Source organism: Vulpes vulpes, chromosome 2 (genome assembly GCF_048418805.1).
Source record: "Vulpes vulpes isolate BD-2025 chromosome 2, VulVul3, whole genome shotgun sequence".
Taxonomy (NCBI): Eukaryota; Metazoa; Chordata; class Mammalia; order Carnivora; family Canidae; genus Vulpes; species Vulpes vulpes.
Window position 1 is genome coordinate 132,691,163 of NC_132781.1, and position 24,934 is coordinate 132,716,096.

The following is a 24,934-nucleotide window of genomic DNA, read 5'->3' on the forward strand; positions in this document are numbered from 1 at the left end:
TCCTATGAAATACTGTTAAATTATCATTTTTTGATTATAGAACTGTTCAGAAAAAGTAATTAAAATTTTTGTGTTTCTGCCTGCCGGTTTTCTTCCCAGATCAAAGGGGATGAAGATATGATACAAATATATCAGTCCATCACTTAGAAAATATAAAACACATGGTCTATGATGAATAGGTAATTTCTGTGAAAAATAGATATGTAAAATGAACACTTTAGAAATGCTAATAAAAATTGGACAGTTAGGGAGAAACTGGAGTCCTGTTCACATTCAACCTAATTATTGTTGGGCTAACCAGTGAATATTAGAAATTTCATTTATTTATGCCTTTGGGGATTAAAAGTTTTATTTTTTCTTTTCAAGAGCTATTTGTTTTCAGTACTCATGTGGCTAGATTCATAATGACACAGAAGGATAGAAATAATCTTAAGCTAGCATAGTTTTTAGGTTGATTCAATAAACACGAAGATGGATTGATTTTTTTTTTTTTTTTTTTTTTAGTACTTAGCCTTCAAAAGCAAAGAAAAATCACTCTGCAGAAGTTTCTGCAATTCTCAATCTACGGATAGTTTTATATACCCAGAAAATGCCATAGCTTTAGAAAATAAAGTTTGCTGAAAACTATGTGGAATTGTTTTAAATGGATAATTTAATATTTAGTACAGTTTTTCATGCCTTCACCTATTTAATGTTTATATATTTGTAACATCACTTAAAACACACCTGAAGAACCGAACAAATGAATGTTTTAAAAAGCCTGTCTTCTTTCTGTTTTGTTTGTGGCTTGTTTCTATGTGAACATTAACATATCTACTAAGTATCTGAAATAAGAGAAGGAAAAGTGTTTGTGAAAAAAAGGAAGAAAACGTTCAAATTACTATAGTACTTTTTTCCCTTCAGTTTTACTTTCATTCTTCTCTTTCATCTCTAATGTTAAACTTTCCTTGCATTTTCTGAAATGTTTCAGAAATAGATTCCAACATAGCCACCTTCTGCTGCTGTTTTCTGCCTCATGTTTAGTGTAATCAGTTGTAATATGTTATCTATAATTTAGCTGTCCATACTTGAAATTCCAAAAAGAGTTAAGCAAAAATAATTTTGCAAAAAGAAAATGAGAGAGGGCAGTTCTTGAGGTTTGGGGATGATTAATTCCCATGATTACTGAGTGTTCACATTATGCATAATGTCTTGTGGGACATAAAACATAAGCATAATACATTTTCTGCGTAGAGTTAACTGATAGTCTTAGGGCAGATGGGTAGGCATGAAAAAGGACATAAGGAGAACTACACGGCACATGAGTTTAATGCTTTATGAGTAGTGCAGGCATTTTATGCTACTGGAAATTCCAAGGACAGAGCGCTCACGTACAGTGAGCTGGAGTGGCCAGAGAAGGCCTCATGAAGGAAGTGTGAAGTAAGGTGAATGGAAAAAGGAGGAAGAGCATTGTGAGGGGCAGGAAGGGAGTAAGCAGATAAGAGTTAGCAGCTATTATATTCAAGAGGGGATGACTTAACTGCCTGAAAGTCATGAAAGGAGGAGTAACTTGGGAAAGGTGGGTTTGTTCGAGCTTGAATTCTTGATCACCCTCTAAAAGTTCTTAACGAAATTTAAGAGACTGAAATAGAAAGCACCCTTTTGCTTCCTTGAATCCCTTACTAATAAAGTGAATAGGATCAGTTGGATTCCATTTAACATTGTGAAATAAAAATAAATGTATATCAAAATTGGGATTTTTTTTTAAGGAGCATCCTTTTTTTTAAAATAATAAATTTATTTTTTATTGCTGTTCAATTTACCAACATACAGAATAACACCCAGTGCTCATCCCATCAAGTGTCCCCCCCTCAGTGCCCGTCACCCATTCACCCCCACCCCCCGCCCTCCTCCCCTTCCACCACCCCTAGTTCGTTTCCCAGAGTTAGGAGTCTTTATGTTCTCTCTCCCTTTCTGATATTTCCCACACATTTCTTCTCCCTTCCCTTATTTTCCCTTTCACTATTATTTATATAAGGAGCATCAATCCTAATGTTATTAGTGCAAAATGGGTTAACTTGCAAATGCTAAGATCTCAAGTCATGGTAGAACAATCAAGATTTTGGGGACCACTGATGAGAATTAGACAGTGATAATTTGCCAGTGATGATTTAGCTCCATCCAGGTGACAGGATGCTCTCCCTTCAGATCAGTGCCACTTAGTAAGTCAGAAATAACCAGACAATGGAGAAAAGCATTTAGGATATCATACTTTAATTTAAAAGGGGGGGGAAAAAAGAAAATCTCATTTGTTGCTTATTTTCTTTGTCCTTCCTGCAGATTTAGTCCATAATGAGCTCCTTTGCTTACAAAACAGCTTTTCTCCGTCTTTTCCTCTGAATCAGAGAATAGGTCACATTCAGATGTGTAACACATGACCCTATGTGCGTTCAAAGTTATCTGCTTCCTTTCAAGTTAAGGCTTCCTTTAGTTTCTGAGTTCCCTGAGGTGACCATCCACCCACACCCCCCCCCCCCCAACCCCCTGGCACCTTCCAAGGTCAAAACTTTTTTTCTTTTATTTTAGTTCCAGTGTAGTTAGCATACGGTGCTGTATTAGGTTCAGGTGTATAGTACAGTGATTCATCAGTTCTTCAGTATAACCAGTGCTCATCAGGATAGTGTACTCTTAATCCTCTTCATCTGTATCACTCATCCCCCTACCCACCTCCCCTCTGGTAACTATCACTTTGTTCTCTGAAGTTAAGAGTCTGGTTTTTGAAAATGAGAGTTGCTGGAGGTGTGGGGGTGGGAGGATGAAGGACAAGAAGGTGGCCAGGTGATGTCATGAGCATTGGTGTTATATAAGACTGATGGATCACTGAGCTCCACCTCTGAAACTAGTAATACATTTAAAAATTGGAGAAAAGGGGTCTGGTTTTTGGTTTGTCTCTTTTTTCCTGTTTATTTCTTAAATTTCACATGAATGAAATCATATGGTGTTTGTCTTTCTCTGACTTATTTCACTTAGCATTATACTCTAGACTCATCCGTGTTGTTGCCACTCATCCGTGTTGTTGCAAATGGCAAGGTTTTAGTGTTTTTTTGTGGCTGAGTAGTATTCTGTTGTACACATATACCATATTATCTTTATCCATCTGTCTGAGGATGGATACTTCCGTTGCTTCCATAATGTTGCTGTTGTAAATAATGCTTCACTAAACATCTGGGTACGTACATCTTTTCAAATTAGTATTTTCATGTTCTTCAGATAAATAGCCAGCAGTGGGATTACTGGATCATATGGTAATTTCATTTTAATTTTTTGGGGACCTCCATACTGTTTTCCACTGTTGCTATACCAGTTTGCGTTCCCATGAACATTGCACAAGGATTCCCTTTTCTCCATATCCTTGCCAACACTCGTGTTTGTTTTTGATTTCAGCTGTTCTGAGAGGTGTGAGGTGATATCTCATTTTATTTTTGATTTGCATTTCCCTGATGACAAGTGATGTTGAGCATCTTTTCATGTGTCTTTTGGCCCTGTTTTTGGAGAAATGTCTGTGCTTGTCTTCTGCCCATTTTTAATTGGATTATTTTTTTTGGTGTTGAGTTGTGTAAGTTTTTTTTATATATTTTGGATACTAACCCTATATTGGTTATGTCATTTGCAGATATCTTTTCCTGTTCCATAAGTTGCCTTTTAATTTTGTTGATTGTTTCCTTTACTGTGCAGAAGCTTTTTTGATATGGTCTCTAGTTTATTTTTCCTTTTGTTTCTCTTGCCCCAGGAGACCTATTTAAAAAAAAAAAAAATATTGTCGATGTTAGAGAAACTACTGCTTGTGCTCTCCTCTAGGACTTTTATGGTTTCAGGTCTCACATTTGAGTCCTTAGTTCATTTTATTCTTGTGCATGGTGTGACAAAGTGGCCTAGTTCCATTGTTTGGCATGTAACTATCCATTTTTCCCAGTTACATTTTTTTGAGGAGACTGCCCTTTTTACATTGCCCTTTCTTGGAAGTGGCTATTTTTTTAAATCCCTAGAGCTTACCATGATCTCTAACTCATTATGGACTCATAAAATATTGACTAAAATGAATGAACGTATCCATGGTGACTTATTCACCAGGAGGGGTTGGGTAGAGCAATATGACACTCTAATCACTTATTTTTTGTAAATAAATTGGTAACCTGGTATAATAGCCCACCTTTTTTAAATACTCCTTGAGCCAGTCTTCTGACCTTGGGACTATAACAGGATGTATGGTTTGGGCTGGAATGCTCAATAGTCAGTTTTTTTTTTTTTTTTTTCTTTTTTAACCTCTTAAGTTTTGAATTTTCTGCTGTGCTCTGGAAGCTGTATATAAACTAGCAGGGAGTTCAGCTGCTCCTTTCAGACTCTAGATTGCTCCCTCCAGGTTTGAGAGGTTAAGAACCAAGTGAGATTTAAAATTACATGGTTCCCTCTGGCTACCTTCAGTTCTTCCACATTCCACACACCAGATTGGACACCAGATTTGAGTAATGTGCATGAGAGGACATTAAAAGATGACACACCGAGAAGAATGCTTATAAAGTGTTAGCTTATAACTGCTCAGTATGTAGCACATAAGGAAGAAAAAACCAAAAGCAATACAGGGATGCCTGGCTCTATTAAGTGTCCTGTCCGACTGTTGATTTCAGCTCAGGTCATGATCTCAGAGTGGTGAGGTCAAACCCATGTCAAGCTCCATGCGAGGTGTGGAGTCTGCTTGAGATTCTAGCTCTTTTTCTTCCTCTGCCCTTCACCCCTGTTCCTCTCTAAAAAACAAAAACAAAAAAAACACCTAATTCTTTTATTTAGAGAGGTAATACATATAAGATGAACCAAGTACAGTGCCTTTTCTCCTCCAAACCTATTTTTATTTCATTTCTGGTTTATAGCTCCAATTTGATTTGTTTCCATTTTAAATGTCTGATCACATTTTAAAGCATTTGAATCAAAGATTATAGGAAGACAAGGTTGATTCTTAATTTGTGAAAGACAAGGGCTATGGGGATATTATGTGACTAAAAAGTGAAGTGATTATTTGATTAATATTCAAAACTTTATAAAAATACTGTGGGTAAAACAAGCTATTTCGAAGGCTTCATTTTCAAATGTTGCATTTACACATTTGGAACATTTTTATAACTTATAAAAGGAGAAAAAAAATTTCAACTTCTTAATGCTTATTTACTTTAAGTATATGTTGCGCATGCCAGGAAGTACAAGCCGTTTTTGGCTTTTTGTTATCCCTGTTATTTGGGGGTACTTTCCCATACTGCTTAATGAGTGGAATTGAGGTGTTGTTTTTTTTTGAACCTCAATGCTTGGAAGAGAATTTTTGTGTAACTTCCCAGAACGTGGCATGGATACTCCCATTTCCCCTCTTCATTCCTTCCTTCTCCTTTTTGAGAGTCTCCTCGACATCTTCCCATTCAGAACCAGCTCATGGACCTTTCTACTCCGGGCCGTAGTCATTTTCCCCTTTTCTGAACTTGAAGTCTGTGGCCACCCCTTCTGGCACTTAATTAGGTGCTCCAGTGCAAGCACGGTTTTCCCTGTCTGCTGGAATTTAATTCCCCTCCCATACCTAGATCTCTGCTTCCGTTGTCCTGTTCCGAATGAGTCACATTCCAACGAAGAACAGTGACTGCCCACTGATGGAGTTTGCCACACTTCCCTTACCCTACTAGACAGGCATGTGTCCAAGCCCCTTGGCTGGTAGAGCTGGAAAGCCCACCGGAGGAGGCTCGGAAGGGAACAGGACAGGGGAACCCCACTGAAGGCATGACTGACTTCTCCAAGCCTGAGCGAGCATGGGCAAGCTGAGCAGAGTTTGGACTTGTATCCTCTGGCCTGTCCAGTTTGCTTCCATGAGTATCATTTTCCATTCTTTATTTTAATTTTCTTAACTCTTTTTCTTTGTCAGTCATTTACTACTTGGAACCCTTGGCTTTACGTAAATCTCAGGTTCCAGAACTCATCAGATTTCTTTCCAAACTCTTTACGCTTTAGTTTGGTTCCATCAATGTCACCATTCATGAAAAAGTGTGAAGTTAAGCCTTTAGGCAAGAGCTGTGTAGTCAAACTGTAATCCCTCTCTTCTACATTCCCTCCTTATTACCCTTCCAACCACCTAGTAGAATATCACACTCAGATTGCCAGATGTCTAAGATTCACATTCAGTCTTTTGAGAAAATACACAGTACTCAGAATTCTATTCTATTGCTTGCTTTTTTTTTTTTTTAAGATTTTATTTATTCATGAGAGAAACAGAGGCAGAGACATGGGCAGAGGGAGAAGCAGACTCCCTGTGGGGAGCCCAATGTGGGACTCAATCCCAGGACCCCGGAATCACAACCTTAGTCAAAGACAGACGCTCAACCACTGAGCCACCCAGGCACCCCTATTCCATTGGTTTCTTATGATTTTACCAGTTTTCTGAGCTTGGAGATGATGTGTGTAGAGAAGGCAGCTGCCTGTATGGATTGTCCCTAAATAATACCGACAGAAAGGCCTGGTAAACAGCTGTAGTCTGGAGGATTTTTGTCTTTTTCAGCTAATGAAGATCAGTTGTTGATAGCTATCCGGGATACTCCTGCATTGCGAAGGAATTCCAGAATCTGCCTGCCTTCGCATGCTGTAATGGATTAGTGGCAAATTACTCTGCTGGGAAGTGAAAATCTCTCTATCCCCTCCACATATCTGTCCTACTTCAGTCTAGCCTTCATTTTACAGACAAGGAGACCAACACCTAGAGAACTGAATTAATTAACTTCAGTGGGATTACACGGTTAGTGGATGAACTCTTTGGCAGAATTTTGGTTTCCTAGTTTTTCTTCTACAGTATTGTTCCCTGAACTGAATAAAGTAGATTGTGTGAGTCTTTCTTGAGAGATATTTTAGTTCTTACATAAAGGAAATATAATGACTTACAAAATATATACTCCTGCAATAGGGTACTATATGCCCATTAACATGTATCAGAATATCAACTAGTTATTATTTTGTCCAACTGGTGATTTAGTTGTCTAAAATCTGATCACATTTGAGTGTACAGACAAAACATTCGACTTTACAAAGGTGAGAACATGACCCAGAATATGGTAACTTGGGTACTACTTTACTGAACATTTAAAAAAGTAATCATCTATCTTAATGCAGAATGAGAAACATGATATGTGTCTTGTAGGAATGATTCTAGTAGTTCCCTGGAGCTAAGAGTTCTAATTTATTCAGTTTTAAATTCAAATAGTATAATTTCGTGTTTCATTGGATGGGTAAGAACTACCAATTTTTAAAACTCGTTTTATTCATTAAAGTGTAGTTACATATAGTAAAACTGCTTACACATGAAGTTTTCACAGATGTTGACAGTGCAAAACCGCTACCATAGTCAATCCAGAACACTCCTGTCATCCCATAAAGTTCCCTTGTGTCCCGTTCTCGAGCAGCCACTGAACAATTTTGCCTTTCCGGAAAGTCACAAAAGTATTGTAGCATTTGAGTCATACAGTATCGTAGCATTTTAAATCAGTTTTCTCTTAGAGTAATGTTTTTGAGATTTATCCAAGTTGTTGCATGTATATTCAGTTCCTTTTTATTACTGACAACCATTTCATTGAGTAAGTATCCCACAGTTTGTTGGGCCATTCACTGGTTGATAGGCATTTGGGTCATTTGCATTTGTGGATTATTACGGATAAAGCTACCATAAACATTTACATACAGATCCGAGGCTCCTTGTTTTGGTCTTGGGTAAATACGTGGGAATGGGATTGCTGAGTCGTGTGGAGTATGCTTACTTTATAAAAACTGCCAGTGTGTTCTCTAAAATGAATGTGCTGGGGTTTTTGTTGTTGTTGTTGTTTAATTCTTACAAGCTGTATTATGAGAAATCCTATTGTTTTTCGTCTTTGTCAGCAGTTGGTATTGTTAGTCTTCTAATTTAGCTTTTTTTTTAAAAAATTTAGCTTTTAACTAAAATGTCATTATGGTTTTAATTTGCATTTCTCTGATGACTGGTAGTATTGAACATATTTTCATCTTTACATTTTGTTCAGTGAAGTGTCTGAAGTTTTTGCCAGTTTTTAAATTGAGTAGTTCTTTTTCTTTCTAGTGTAAAAAGGTGATTTTATTAAAGCACTACCCGTGGGCAAAAGAGCTGCTGAGCTATCTTCTTCTTGAGCTTTTAGAATTCTTGATATGTTCTGGATTCAAGTGCTTTCTCATGTGCGTTTTATGAATATTTTTTCCCAGTCTATAGCTCGTCTTCTTTTTTCTTGGCATTATCTTCAGAAGAGGAGAGATTTTTAAATTTTCAACATTTTTGTATCTTTTTCTTTTTGGTTATAAAACCAACACAGGTCTATTGTAATAAGTTAAAGAATATTGAAATATGTGTTTCCTATCTGATAGGAAAAAAAAAAACAGTGGTTTTACCTCCCAGCTACCCAGGCACCCTGGCCTTCCAGTCTAGGCCTCTGTAGTGTGAATCCCAATAATGGTCTCCTACTCAGTCTGCTTTCCTCATGCCCAGCATCTTCCTTTTCCAAACCTTTTTAGTATTTAAACACACTAATACTCTAATGAAAGAGAAATTTTTAGTGTCACATGGAAAAGTAAAATTTCTGCTACAAGAAATATATTTTGAGGGATGCCTGGGTGGCTCAGTGGTTGAGCGTCTGCCTTTGGCCCAGGGCATGATCCTGGAGACCCGGGATCAAGTCTCACATCGGACTTCCTGCATGGAGCTGCTTCTCCCTCTGCCTGTCTCTCTCTCTCTCTCTCTCTTTCTGTTTCTCATGAATAAGTAAATAAAATCTTAAGAAAAAAAAAAGAAAAAGCAAAAAAGGAATTACCTGTTAAAGTACCCCAGTTTAATGTGTTTTGCTTTTCTTTTCCTTTAGTGTCATCCAAGATAAATTCTGTGGGATCATAAACATCTCAGTGGAGGGCCTGCATGATGTCATGACAGAAGATCCTGAAACAGGAACTTACAAAGAGTAGGTGATCGTTTAACTGATTGCATTTGACCTGGGCTGCGGTGGGCAGAATGATTAATTGTCCTGCATGCATGTTGGCTCTTGCTGCCACCATGTAAGCATAATGCAGTGACTTTTTAATTCTGTCTTTTACAAAGAAAATGTTGCATTTGTTTTGCCTCTAGTTAGTTTGATCTTAAGATCAGCTGTCATTGAAGTGAAATGACAAATTGGATTTCTTTAGTTAAATAGTATTATGTGATTTGACATCAGGGTTTTAAAAAATAATCCATGTGTATGTTAACATGTAAATTCCTTTTTAAAAGATATTTGAATATGTTCTTTTTTTATTATTATTATTAACAAAGTTCCCCCTGCCCCATAGGCTGGTTATGGGGAAAAGAGGATCGGTAAGCATCCTGCATTTGTACTTGCCTGATAGAAGTATCCCTGGCACCTTTGCATATTAGAGTCAGATGGTACTTGACCAGTTTTAAAAGAGAATGACATTTTGAGGGGGAATATTTAAAATCATGTTATCAAGAATACTGAGAGTCTCATACTTACATAACTATTAATTTGAAGTTTCATTTCATTGTATCCTTTATAGTTCGCAGAATCGCTGTACCTTTTCTCTTACTGTTATGAAGAGCATGTGTCATATTATAATAAGTAAGACTTAATGAAATTTGAAGCCGCTTTACATCAGTATTACACTGAGCCCGTTTTCTTTGTTCTTTATAAAGAATCTATAGGAAATGGGAAAGGTGGCCATTTGAATCCTATGTTGTTGAAAAACATGGAGTGCAAATTTATATTGCTGAATCTTATTAAACATAGGTAGACATAATGTGTCTGGCATGTAAGTTTGCTTTCAAAAATGTAAGAGTTCAGATGAAGTAGAAACTTCAAAAAAAAAAAAAAAAAGAAACTTCACACTCCTCTGATTACAACCAAAATAGGAAACCATGCATTAGGCAGTTTCTTTCAGGCTTTTTTTAAAGTTCAAATAGGATTTATGACATATGACTATAAATATTATATATTTATGCATAATATGTGATGAAGCTTACAACTATTTGTGAAATATTTAGGATATAATCAAATGCTCCCAGTCCTCTTCAGAATATATAATTTACTTAGGGGGAAGATGTTTTAATAGCAGCATGAAAACACTGGTAGTGAGTAAAGACAATTATGTATATTTTGAACAAAGCACACAAAACAGTAGAATTCTAGCTTGTGCTTTAAAGAAAGAGAAGAAAAAGGCACTGCGTGTTAGAGTCTTCAGGAAGGGATAAGACTTAAGATATAGGAAGTGGACATAAATTATAGCATGGTCTAAGTAGAAGGGATGAGAATCAGGAAGTTGTAAGAAATAAAGTCTAGAAACGAGTGCAGTTTCATTACTTTAAAAATCAGGATACAGAGCTTCAGAAAAGTGCAGTGACACACACAGCAGATGAGTGGAGGGGTTGCATGGAGTTCTGACTCATGGTGCCAAGCTCAGCCAGGAAGAAAGTTTTGGTTTGGAAAAGGAAGATGTTGGGCATGAGGAAAGTAGACTGAGTAGGAGACCATTATTGGGATTCACATTACAGAGGCCCAGACTGGAAGGCTGGGATCCCTGGGTAGCCGGGAGGTAAAAACCACTGTTTCTTTGCCCCGGGAATTGTTTGATTGCTTTTTACCCCGGGATAGGGAAGAATGGTGGAGAAACTCTATTCATCACTTTGTTAGGTTTCTATGAGAGGTTAGAATAGACCTTGATAATCTTCCTATTCCGTAATTCTGTGAACTGCATAGGGTTCTTTTTTTTTTTGTAAACTACATGGAGTTCTAAAATTTATAGTCCATCGGATAGATGATAGGGTGTAAATAGACTTTCAGAAAAGGGCACTCAAGAAACATAAAATATTTACTTATGTAGTTAACTTAGCCTCCAGCTTCCTCTTCCTGTTTACTGGAGCAGTTCATTCAAAGAAAGTTAATATTTTAGGTCTATTGAATTTCTGTTCTCAGTATAGAATAAATTAGAATAAAGGAAGAAGACCCCTGTTGTTGTTGTTGTTGTTTTACCTCTATATGCAGTATGTTAATCAGGGTTTCATGTAGAACCAATAGGAGATACATATATAAAGGGAGAGAGAGAGCATGCCATGTGTAAATTATTACATTTATTTTTTTTAAAGATTTTTTTATTTATTCATTCAGAGAGAGAAAGAGAGGCAGAGACAGAGAGAGAGAGAGGCAGAGACACAGGCAGTGGGAGAAATGGGCTCCATACTGGGAGCCCGACATGGGACTCGATCCCAGGTCTCCAAGATCACACCCTGGGCTGAAGGCGGCGCTAAACCGCTGAGCCACCAGGGCTGCCCAAATTATTACATTTATAACAACATAAATGTAAATAGATTTATTATAAACAGTTGGCTGTTGTAATTATGGAGGCTAAGAAGTCACAAGATCTCCAGTTGGCAAACTAGAGACCCAGGAGGGCCAGTGGATAGTTTCAGTCTAAGTCCAAAGGCCTGAAAAGCAGGAGAGCCAGTGGTTTAAGTTCTAGTCTGAGTCACAAAGCCAGAGAAGACTGATGTTTCAACTAAAAGACAGGCAAAGAGTGTGAGTTTCTTTTAATTAGATCTTTTGTTCTGTTCAGGTCTTCAGCTGATTGAGACTCACCCACATTGGGGAGGGCAATCTGCTGTACTCAGTGTACAAATTCACATATTATTCACATATTATTGCCAGTTATCTCAGCATCCTGTGGTCCAGTTAAAGTGATACATTTAACCCCAATAAGGAAACCAGGTTGACATCATCTCTTTATTCAGACTTCTTTATACCAGACATTGTGCTATGTGAGGAAGCAGCTGAGGCTCTATCCTGCAGGAGTTTACTACCTAGAGACGGAAATAGGCACCAGTGGGGCAGTACCAGCTACAGAAGAAGAAGGGTTCTGAAGAAACTGAGAATAACTTCTGAGAATATATTAGTGGATTAGAGCCAACTAGTAAAGTAACTTGAAAAGGTTTTGGACTAGGTTGTATAGTCATTGGAGGTTCATTGGCAGTTTTAAAGCGTGGATGTGCCAAGAACAGATTTCTATTTCAGAAGGGTGCCTTGAATGCATTGTAGAGGATGACGGAGAGGGGTGGAAAGGCTCACACTGAGTGGTCTTTGACCACTGAAACACCCTGGGATGCTTGTTAAAAGTGCACATTTCCCTTCTCCAGGCCAGATCCATTAAATTAGAATTTTTGAGGCTAGGACAGTAGAACCTGCATTGTAACAGGAACCCTGGATGATTCACATGCCCTTTAAAAATCGAGAACGTACTGCCTGGAAGATGGAGAAGCCCCTCAGGTAGCTGTTACACTATTGTTGATGTGACTTTGAGGTAGATTGTAGAGAAAGGATTGACAGGAATTGATGACAGGTGGGTGTGGCTAGACATTTGACAAGTATTTATAGTTTGGGGGATGTGACATATATAAATTTGTTTAAGATTATGGTGCTTACACCTAACAACTTATATTTATTTTTGTGCTTTAATACGTCTTCATAACTATATTTTCATATGCTTTTAAAAATTAAATGTAACATTTTATGTGGGAGAAATGAAGATGCATTTTTATTTGCTTTTATGATGTATCACTTTTTATGTAGAAAAGTAGAAAAGTTTATCTTCCAAGATAGCTGGGTAGTTAACAGTTGACTGTTACTGTCTTGATACTGGTATTTCTTAAGAATAGTATATAAAATGAATCCACTTAGAATCTATTTTCAAAGATTAAATGTCTGGGATTTTTTCTTTTTCTTTTTTTAAATTGAGGTATAATTGACATGTAATATTATATGAGTTTTAGTTGTAGAACATAGTGATTCAATATTTGTGTTTATTGTAAAATGATCACCTTAGTAAGTCTAGTTAACATCTATCACTATACGCAGTTAAATAAATATTTTTTTCTTGTGATACGGATTTTTAAGGTTAATTCTCTAAGCACCTTTCAGATATGCAATACAGTGTTACTAACTATAGTTACCGTGCTATGTATTATTTCTCCATGACTGACTTATTTTATGGAAGATTGCATCATTGATCCCTTTTACCCATTTTGTCCACTCCCTACCACTCTCCCGACTCTGGCAACAACCATTCTGTTCTCTCTCTGAATTTTGTCTTTAGTTTGATGTATCATTCCACATGTGTGTTTTAACTTTTGTTTCCTTTGCTTTGGAGTCAGATCCAAAAAAATCATCACCCAAAGAGCTTATCACTTTTGTTTTCTTCTAGGATTTTGATGGTTTCAGGTCTTTCATTCAAGTCTGTAATCCATTTTGGGTTAATTTTTGTATAAGGCATAAAATAGTGGTCCATTTTCATTGTATTGATTTCTTTACATGTTTGTATTTTCATTAGTCAAGTTTAATTCCAGGAAAATGTATTTAAACCAGGAAACTATATTAATGAGGCTTGAGATTTCCCTTCTACTTGTTTTCAGTTAGAGTGATTTCCCTTTTTTTTTTTAAATACTATTTTGTTTTTAGGCACATTGGGAAATGAAATTGACAACCGCTTGCCAAAGTTTGGGAAGTACAAAGAGGAGTGAACCAGGATTTTCATGTATAAGTGGCTAAAGTTTCTTAAACATGCGCCTATTGAAAGCAATCATGATTAGCAGAATACGATTGCCATGATTGCATGTCAAGCCACTATCACTAGGGCTGGGATCAGCTTTTGCTGATGTAAACGGTAACATGGAAGCATATAGAGGCATGGAAGAGGAAGGTACTGGACATATTTAGGGCTTTTTTAAGGAAGGAGGACAGTTATGTGACCAACTGAAGTGTCCACTTCAGGGACCAATTGAATAATGCTGTCAGTTTTAGTATTATTGTGACATTCAGAAGTGAATTTGTTTAGATTAAATGAACCTTTTAAATTAGAAATGATTTAAAGGGTATCATGTTGTATGCTAACACTATTGGTTGTGTTTCATTGGCTGGAGTTTCTTGTTGGGACAGATTCTGATTTAGCTGGCTAGAGTTCCCAGATCTAGTTAGTGAGTGTAAGATGTGAGAGGTGGCTGGCTGCCTACGTTCACATATCAGTTGTCCCTATTTTAGACTTTTATTATTATTACACTTATTGCCCACATAGCTTATTAGAAATCTATTAATTCCCATCATGCCTTTTATGTAAAACATAATTCCCTGTCTTTAATGTTTGTCAAAAAAAATAAGATTTGACTTTTAATTGGAAATTTTCCTGCAGGAGAGAATTTTATCTTTGGATTCTTCAAATTCACTTTTTTTCCCCTCAGTTTACACTTTCCAGAGACCCAAATGAAGGCAGTTTGCAGAATTGCAAAGGAAAAAATATACTGCCCTCTAAATAATTCTTGGTCACTGGAAAAAAAAAATGCTATGTGTAAATGTATTTATATTCAGAATATACTCTTGTTTATGCGATAAATCATTTAACTTAGGAAGAGGAGGACTGAGTTTTTACTATACAGGTAAATTAACAGAGTTAGTAATGTGAAGGAATTTCATGCAGCATGAAGCATACTTTCCTGGAGATACAAATTCACTGCAGTTAGATTTCAAATCTGCAGCAGCCATAAAATAGCTAGCATGAAGGAACTCCCTCTTATTATTCGGTTCTAAAATAGAAACTGGGACTTAGATTGTTTTCTAGACATTTCACTTTACTAAATAGCGTCATGGCTGGGATAATAATGTCATTATTTCTGACTTTGTGCCAGACTCCCTGGGCCAACTACTTGTGCTGTATCATATTATGTCGTGATGGATGAAAGCATTGCAGCTTCAAGAGGTTAAGACCCTGCAGTAAGTTAGGAGTTCAACTCTTGCTGCTTCTGATTGTAGTTTAAGGGTCTTATACTATTTGAATGCACCAGTATGCGCTGACTGCGTCAGAAGTCATCGTTTCAAAAGTTGTTTTTTTTAATGGTGGGGAATAGGGAGAAAGGGGCCCTCATATCCCCTGCAACAGTGAGCTGGACCAAGTTTCTGGTGTCAGCACTTGTTTTGAACCTTGAATTAAAAGTTATTTACACAGCTGAGTCAGGAGTTAGTTTCCTCTGCACTTGCTAGGAAACATAAGTGAAACCAAGCTTTCTTTGCCACAGTTTATTGGTTAGGAACCTTTGACTCTGATAAATTACTGAATTCTACTATTCTAAATTAGGAAGCAGTGAGGTTTGGGTTTATTCCATCAATTTGATTCACTAGACAATATTTATTTCTTGTCTCCCTGGAAGAGAGAAACTATTGACTGAATAGGAAACTGCATTTCTATTATCTCTGTTAATGGCGAAGAGCAGTGGTGCAGATAATAATAATAATAAAAAAAAGATTTATAACTGTCCTGAAAGAACAAGTGTTCTCAGGAACAAGTTCCTTGTAGCATAGTAATTTGGAGCACAAAGTAGATTATTGCATAATTAATATTGTTTTAATGATGTTATTGTTTAAATTACTGTTATTGTTGTGAAACACGTATAATCACAGACATGAAGATTGGTGGTAAGAGAAGTTTTAATTTCAAGTATCTGTAAGTATCATTTTTTTTTTAAATGAAGAGTCCAGGTTGCTTTGTCAAGTGATGTATGGTTTAAAAATCACGTATACATAAATTTCTTATAACTTGCTACCCTAAATTCTCAAGTAGTATGTTCTAAAATATTTTGGTGTGGTCCTTTTTTAAAAAGTGAGGTATATTTTTGCAAGTAAGTCTTAAAAGTATAAATCTAACTTATCTAGCTATTCCTCAGATTTTGGTACATAGAAGCATTCATGTTCTCAGTGACTTTCAGGGTTTGTTTTAACATGCTACAAACTTTTTTATTTATTTAAAACTTTTTTTTTAAAATGTAGCTGTATGTTAATGTCTCATCTGGAAGAACCAAAAGTCACAGAAGATGAAGAACCACCCACAGAACAGGATAAGAGAAAAAAGATGGTAAGTTGAAAAATAGCTTTTAAAATTTGGGAAAACCACTTATTATTATATTCTTTAGATCTGAAAATATCTCTTGGTCAGTTCATCCATCTCTCCATCTCTCTGTCCCATCCCTTGTTATAAAATTAATGTAAGCTGAGCTTTGAAATTCGGAGTGAACTCCTGATACAGATTATTTCCCAGTAATCATAGGATAGGAAGTAGAGTTTGATTCTTAATCTGAAATAGCTTTTTCTTGTTTTAGCAGAGCAAAAGTTTGTTCTTCCACTTACAGAAAACATGTGACCCTCAGCACTTATTTAGGTTGTAATATTCAGTCTTCAGCTTTGAGAAGATTTCCTGAAATTGCTTCATTCCCTGTTATTTCATGAATTTGCACAATGAATTTTTTGTGATTATAAGCCTTTATAGGAATTCCTTTAAATTAACTGTTAACTGGGAACAACAACAGCAAAATCAGAAACCTCTCAAATATCCTGCCTTTAAAATTATTTGTAATCTTGAACTTTTAAATATTTACTTTGACATATGTTATAAAAAAGCTGCATCGGTCGACTTTCTCCCATTTCCTTTTGGGATCTGTTCTGGCCTCTTGGCCTCACCGTTACTAGTTGCATTGTACCTTCTTGCCTGCTTGTACTTGGGGACAACAGTAATATCCCTCAAAGGTGGAGTAAGTCAGTCCGTGTATACGATGGCCATGGGATACTGCTGAACACCTAGTAATCACGGGTGATCGTTGTTTCAGTCTGCTCACGATACTCCCTCCGTGAATTTGCCACACTGACCCGCGGGGTTTCATTCGGCCTCGGGTGGACCTGAGACTGTGCTGCTCCGTCTGTCTTCTTTTAAACTGGGCAACAATTTAATGCATTTTCCTTGGCATTTTCCCGGAGTGATGATAGCATTTCAGTATAGCCTAACAGTTTTCTCTTTCCTCACTTCCACTTTTTTAAGCATTGAATATATAATTGATGTTACGGAAAAAATATAAAATGTTTTCCTTCATAATATTCTAAACTTGTAAATGAGTAACAGGTATTCTGCTTCTATTCATTCCTCAGCTTTTATACACACTTTATTCATGTCATCTCGTCTGCTCAATCGGCCCTTAGCCAGTTCATCTACTCAAATCTATTTTTCATCCTATATAGAATCCTCAGTAATGTCCTATAGTATTAATTTTACTCCTAACTGGATTTCGAAAGTAAGTGAAATATTACTTTAAAGAGCAGTGTCAGAACATAGTTTCAGAAATAACAAAGTTCCTTTATTCAGTTTTGTCATTTTAAATACAGTTTGAGAGCTGGTTATTTTATCAATCTTGTTCCAATCATGGGCAATATTAATTTACAGAATAACCATTATTTTTTCCAGTGATTGGTTTTATTTGAATTTAGTCATCACAGTAGCTTTCTGATCTAGACTGATACTATTATCTCTACTAAGATTTCCAGGCCTTAGATTTAATTAAATCTTAGTCTGATGCCGATTACACCTCAGCCTTGAATAAGTATGAATACCATGATAATTTTTCAGTAACTTTTCAGTAACATAACTATTAATTTCACTGGATCTTCAGGGTTACCAGTATAAATAATATGGGCTTTTTTTTTTTTAAATAATTATATCATTGTTTAACTGTGCTGTCTTAAACATTAGAATTTTTTTTTGAGAACTATCTAGGTGTGTCCTGGTTGTAATTTCAGAAGGGCAATTATTTGCTGGTAGATAATTATGAACTATTGTTTAAAAGAAAAAGCAATCTAGTGTCAAAGGGTTTTTCATTTTATTTTATTATTATTTTTTTAATTTTTATTTATTTATGATAGTCACAGAGAGAGAAGAGAGAGAGGCAGAGACACAGGCAGAGGGAGAAGCAGGCTCCATGCACCGGGAGCCTGATGTGGGATTCGATCCCGGGTCTCCAGGATCGCGCCCCGGGCCAAAGGCAGGCGCCAAACCGCTGCGCCACCCAGGGATCCTGGGTTTTTCATTTTAAAATGAAAATGTTTACTTACAAGGAAGAAAAAAACTACTTTTCTAGTTCCCCAATTACATAATTAAAAGTTTGATTTACTTACTGCTGTAGTTGTCTTCAAGTCCCTAAAATGTGGTGTCTGCATTTCAGTAGCTGCTTAGCAGAGGATAGCAGCAGTGATTGTAATTCAGAAAAGTGGATGATTTGCATGTGCCAGGTGACTTTGGTTTATGTATTTATGAGCATTCTCATAGTTTGTTTTAAAATAAGGATGAGGGATCCCTGGGTGGCGCAGCAGTTTGGCGCCTGCCTTTGACCCAGGTCGCGATCCTGGAGACCCGGGATCGAATCCCACGTCGGGCTCCCGGTGCATGGAGCCTGCTTCTCCCTCTGCCTATGTCTCTGCCTCTCTCTCTCTCTCTCTCTGTGTGTGACTATAATAAAAAAATAAAAATAAAAAATAAAATAAAAAAAATCTGTTGAAAAAAAAAATAAAATAAGGATGAAATTTCCATTCAGGAAAGCTATTCAGCTTTCCACACGTCTTGATCTTGGTCTCTCTGATCCTGCTCCTATTTATACTGCTTATTTGGGGGGAACTAATGGAAGGTCCATTGCAGCTGAAGCATTTCATTTCATTTCTAAGGTCTTTCCCTATCCACTTTTCTCCAGGAGTAAAATGGTAATTGTGTGACCTCTTCCATAAAGAATTAAGCTAATACATTAACATTTTAAGTTGCTTATAATTTCTTTCTTGTGACATGTGACTTATGAGACATTTATGATAGATATATTTTCCAGATAAAAGTTTTTGAGCCTATTAATACTTTCTGGCAACTTGATGTTACTGGCTAAGAAAGCATTATTAATAAAACATTTGATATAGTAGGTAAAACTATGTTAAAGAGGTATTTCTGATCTACTTTTAAGTCAGATTTTTTCAGTTCAAGCCCCAGAAATGTTCTGGTGATCTGCTTCTTTCATATATACTTACTAGATGCTTTAGTTGGTAATGTCAGTATATAAGCTTAAACATTATTAAAACTATCTAACTTTGGGGTGCCTGGGTGCTGCAGTTGGTTAAGTGTCTGACTTTTGATTTTTTGGCTTAGTTCGTGACCTGAGAATCATGGGATTGAGCCCTGCGTCAAACTCTGTGCTCAGCATGGAGTCTGCTTGAGATTCTTTCTCCTTCGCTGCCCCCCTCTTCCCACCCCAGCTACACTCAATCCCTTGCTCTCTCTTTAAAATAAATAAATCTTTAAAAACAAAAGTACACTAACTTCTCATTTACCTGTGCTAGTGGAGCATAACACAAGTAATGGTCTATCCAAACATCATCATTTTACAGGACTTTGAAGTAATAATAGCTACATAATAAACATTATCCTTTTTTCAAAGGGTTTTTTTTTTAGAGTCTTATTAACCCCTGTAACAGTTTTATGGCCAGATACTGATGAGGAAACCAAGGCACAGAGAAGTTCCCTCTTACTCCAGAGTTACAGATTTTGGGAAAGAACAAAATGAGAACTGAGCTTTCTTGACTCCCAGTCTGACCCATTCTTTATGATTTTAATTTCTAAAATTTCTATAGTTTTTCTAAAATGTTTTGAGAAATCCCACACACCATTTTGCTGAAACTGCACAGTGAATGGGAACTACCATGTTTGCGGGAAAGATATACCAGCTAAAAACATAGCTCAACAACCATAAGTCACTGAAATTGGAATTAGATCTGTAAAGTTAAGTGTAATTTGTCGTGTCCCTGTGATAAGCATGGCTTGGAAACTAATGGTTTGTTAATTTGTCCATTTACTTTACTTTAACAGTTAAATATACTTTGCAGTTATTGAAAAAACTTTAATCAAGAGCTAGAGCTTGAGGAATGCCCATTGAGAGAGATCAATTTCAGGGAGAACATTAATGATAATTCACAAAGACGGTCATTATTTTGTGAGTAACATTGGGTATTTATTGTAAGTATTATTTTACGTTTTTTATGTACTTATTGAATGCTTACTACATGATACACTATTTTTGAAATTGAGGATATGGCAGTGAACGGAGCTTATAGTCCAAAGAAATTATTTATGTTTAATTATGTCTAATATTTATTATCAAGTTTATGAAGATTTAGAGTAATAAATACCATATTAGTTTTAAATTTGTAGCATATTCATGAAACTTGGAAGTTTTATATACAGTGTTCCTAGACATATATTTTTACTGTTTTAATAATTCAGTTTATGAATATAGCCCTTGCTTCATTGACAATAACTTTTTCTCTCTCTTTTTTTCCTTTGTGTTATAGACCTTTGCAAGCCTTCTGTTTGATTAGTTTTTTTCAAGAGAAAAATCATTTTGGGAACTGTTAACAGTTTTCAAGATGATTTGTACTTGAAGTGAATTTATTTTTCATCTTTTATGTACACATATGGGAATATATCTTAATTTATTTTAAAAGAAAAATTGAGAGCTATCTTTTATGTCTAGTCCAACAATATGAGCTATTATTTTTCATTTTTCAACTTCCCATTATCTCTCTCAAGAGGTAGATTAGAATTGAGAACATTTATGCTATATTACAAACCAATGAAAATACCATTTTAACATGTACTTTAAGTTGTATTCGCTGAGTGAGATCTGCAGGTGAGTATTTACTGATTTGTAATCTAATATTTAGCTTTCAATAGACTCAAGTATTTATGTGACTAGCAAGGGTTTTAAATTTTAACTTGTCCCTTATATAGGTCAAACAGAATCTACAGCCTATCTAAGCTAAATTTTGGATGGAACCAACTATCTGTAGGTGACAGGACATAGCAAACCTAACATCACAGTCTTCTGCTTTGGCTGTAGCACATCTAAACAGATTAATTGCATTTTAGGTTGAGTTACATTTAATATGATAAATTCATAACCAGATCCTAAGTCTCATGGTCAAGTGTAATAAATTCTGAGCATGTCTTGTTTATTGCCTTTGAGTGAGTGTTGTCTCTTGTGCTACTAATGCCAAATACAGCACTGGATCAGAGAGGGACAGGAGTACAGCAGTGTGGGAATGGAATTGTCTGCAAATCAGAGCCTATAGGTAGCTAACCACTTTTCCCTCTTGTTGAGAGGAGATAGACTGCCTTAGCCTTCACCTCCTCTTGCCTCCCGTTTCCTCCTCCCCTAGCTGCTCCTGTCATCAACTCTTGAGAACTTTTACTTGCCTATTAAAATCAGCTTTCCTTAGGCTTTTACTTAGTAGACTTGAGAATACATTGTCAGAGGGAAAGTTACCTTGTTATCATTTGAAAATGTTCTGTAATATTGTTCTAAAAATGTTCAATCAGAATGTAATGTTAGCAGAGCACCCTGTATTGGTGGTTGAATTAGGAAGTTATAAATTTTCCCAGCATGATTTTGATCACTGAGAACCAGTGGGATGATTGTTTTACCTGTTCTTATTTGCCTCTAGAAAGACTCAACAGAGCTAGTATTAAGAATTCTATTTGGCCATCACTAATAAGGCTTTGTGTTTTTCTTAATTAACAGCAATCTTGAAATTCACCTACAAAAGACATTTTTATTCTTCAGATAATATTATGAAATTAGTCCTTTGGTAGTTTCTGAACTGCCTTTTGAGAATCCTTGCCCTATTACATTCAGTAGTCAGGGTAGATACGGAATTGTTGAAAATATTCTTTCTTATTCAGCTTGTGTGCATTGTCATGCTGGTTATGACTTTAGAGAACTTTGTTGCTTTTTCTTGCTGTGCCCAGTTCCATTATATTTTTCACCTCTACTTTCTTGCTACATCTTGGCCTCATCCTTATTTAGAACTGATCCTCATCCAAAATCCTGAACTTGACATTTCTCTGTCATCACAGCCTCTTCTTCTTCCTTACTAACCATCCCGTGTCTCCTGGAAATTGTGTTTTGTACCTTTATTTGGAGCCCCATAATTATTCTTATTTTTATGGTCTTTGTAAAAACTTACTTTCACAAACTTTCCCATCTTTTAACTTAGATTTTCTTGTTTTTCTGGTGCTATTATCTTTGAGCAAAACATAGCCTTTGCCTCCCTATGTTAGACCTACTAAATTTGTGGACCTAGAAATCAGGCTTACATATGTTAAAAAAAAAAAAAAAAAAAGCTTCACATGTTATTTTGGTGTCCAGTCAGGGTTGTGAACCACTATAATAGGAATTAAACTCCCTGACAGTATTGTATAGATTTCTGCACTGTCATTCCATCCATCCTTTTGAATGAACCCTGTCTTCCTTTTCTCCACTCTGTCTCCTAAACCAGTTGACTTGTCTCTGTACATGTTACATGTTTCTTGCCTCTGGTACAGCACTCAGATGAGTCCTTACATGTAGAGTAGCCCCTTCACCTTCTTTCCTTTTGCTCAGCTTATTTATTTACTATTTTCCTCATGACCACTCACTGATCACCCTTCCCACCCATGCCTAGTTACAGAAATAATCGTTGTCTCTCCTGGACTTATGTAGCATCTTCTCTCTATGTCTCAACTGCCCATACCACCTTATATAACCTTGTAACTCAAATCTGTGATCTCCCTGAAATTGGGCACCATGTGTCACTTATCTTTGGATATGTATGTATGTACATTTTTGTATATTTCAGTAAAGCTTTGTTGAGTAAACATTTGTTGTATTACGTATTAATGTTTCTTTTTTTAATTATTATTTTTATTTTTTTCATATTAATGTTTCTTTAGCTATGGCATTCTCTTTAATTTGTCATATTTAAAACACCTTAAGAAAATCGGTTAGCCAATAGTATATAAAAGCAAATAACTGAAATTTTTTTCTGTTTTACCTTTCATTTGAAAAGATTCACTCTCAAAATATACCCCTGTTTATTTGGGTCCTTGGACGGCTATATTCACCTTGGTGAGTGTTGTGTCATTGGATCTGTTTCCCTCTGCCTTAAGATCACAGAGTCCTCTCCTCTTTTCATTCTTGAAACAAATCTAGATCTATAATCTACTACCTCTTTCCTCATCTTGCAGCTTATTAGTACCAGTGGGAAAATAGCTGTAGTGCCACACAGACACAGTTTTCCTAATTGACTTTGTAGCTAATTAGTCCTAGCAGGAACTGTGTATTCTGTGTCTTGTGGTCCATCATATTGGTGGTCTATATATAAAATCAAGAAAACACTCTATTAACTATTAACCTGATTATTCAGTGAAGTTGTTCATGTGGATTTTAGTCTTCAAGATTTTTATTGCTTTGACAATACACCCTAAAGGACACCTTTCTTGTAAAAATTTATTTTGTAACTTGTAATCAATGTTTTGAGTGAATAGCAATCAGTATATTTGGCATAAGTAATTAGCATAAGTCTACCACAAATTATATGATACATAGAAACTAGAGATTTTTTTTTGAAACTGGAGATTTTTAAGACGTTTTCTGTGTTTATATCATACCTATTCTCAGAAAAAAATGTTTCAGTGTATGTGAGTATCAATGCCTAAAAATAAGGTTCTTCTAATAACAATGTATAAATAAAGACTTGAGAAAATGTCAAGTGCACATTTGGGTTTGGGAGCATCCATGGACCCTCGTTTCAGAACTGTTAATTCAGGAGCTGGAGGAGAAAGTAAATTTTAGGACCAATATTCCATTTATTTAGGCAGAAATTCTTAGCCTGACATTCTGCCTGTGAATTGACTTCTGGAGGATTTTGAGAAACACCAATGAGATTGTATGCAGGTTTGGGTGAGAATGTACATTTTGGGGAAGAGGTTATATATACCTTTTATAAGATTTCTTAGAGAGGCTAATTAAAGAGTAATTGAAAGTAATCTCTCGACTTTTATAGTACTTTCTCCTGTAGGATTTAGATGTAGATCTTTTGATTTTTTGCACACACATAAGTATGTGCTCTCTCCCCATCCTGACTAATTTTCCTTCACTTGGCTTTACTTGGCCTATAGGCTTTATGTGTCTCGAGTAGTGAGCAAACCTTAAAGCACTTAGAATCAAACTGTTTTTAAGTCTAGCCAGTTACTTAAGTGTTTCCCTTGCCGCCAGCCAAATGACACGTAGACTGGCTGAGAGAAATAGTAAAATTGCACCTGCGGGCTCAGGGAGACAATGGGCTAGTGCCCAAAGGTTAGAGAACCTTGAGGTTGTACTTGTTGCCTTCACCCCCCTTCCCCCAATTCACCTGAGAATTATTATTATCTATCTTTTGTGGCTTCCATAGCAAGAGTGTGTGTTTTTAGCATGCTAGTGTTTCCAAAGATTCCTTTCCAGTTTGCTTCTCAGGGGCCTAAAAAGTAAGAGGATGACTCTCAGGTTAATTCACATTTTTCTAGTTTCTTGAACCATTAAATGAAAGTATCCATTCAGCATGCGGTCATTGAGCTATGTGTCAGGTAGGATGCTGGTGTGAACTGAATGTGTACAGTTTGAAGATGAGGTGTGAGGGGAGATTAAAGAGAGAAGCCTTTCCCTGTATCATGAATGCTTTAGACAGATGTAATTTCCTTTGTTTTGGAGACTCTAAATTTTTTTTTTAAGATTTTATTTATTTATTCATGAGAGGCAGAGGAAGAAACAGACTCCCTGCAGGGAGTCCAATGTGAGACTTGATCCCTGGACCCCAGGATCACACCCTGAGCTGAAGGCAGATGCTCAACTGCTGAGCCACCCAGGCACCTGAGACTCTAAATTTGTTAAATTGGAGTTGTTTCTTACAAAGATGGAAATAATAGGCATTGAAATTATTCTTCCATGTGAAATAATAAGTAAAAAGAAAACAAGACAAAATAAACATATGAAGGAAAATATTTTAAAGATATGGGAAACCAGAATTAGAAGAATAATGATCTATGAGAAACAGAAAATAAACCTCATGAGCCATCTGACTGTCACAGTTTATTTCCTGGAGAGAGTTCCAGGGAGTAACCCAGGGAGTCCAGTAGTCTCTTTGATTTGAGGAGA

General features: G+C 36.2%; 1 protein-coding gene across 1 annotated transcript in view; it reads left to right on the forward strand.

Moving 5' to 3' along the window:
• IPO11 (importin 11) overlaps positions 1-24,934 on the forward strand; it is a 202,547-nt gene that overhangs the window by 155,739 nt on the left and 21,874 nt on the right. Inside the window, exons 28-29 of the mRNA XM_072750015.1 lie at positions 8,916-9,011; positions 15,900-15,984. Coding sequence (XP_072606116.1) covers positions 8,916-9,011; positions 15,900-15,984 — 181 coding nt within the window. The remainder of the gene's footprint in view (positions 1-8,915; positions 9,012-15,899; positions 15,985-24,934) is intronic.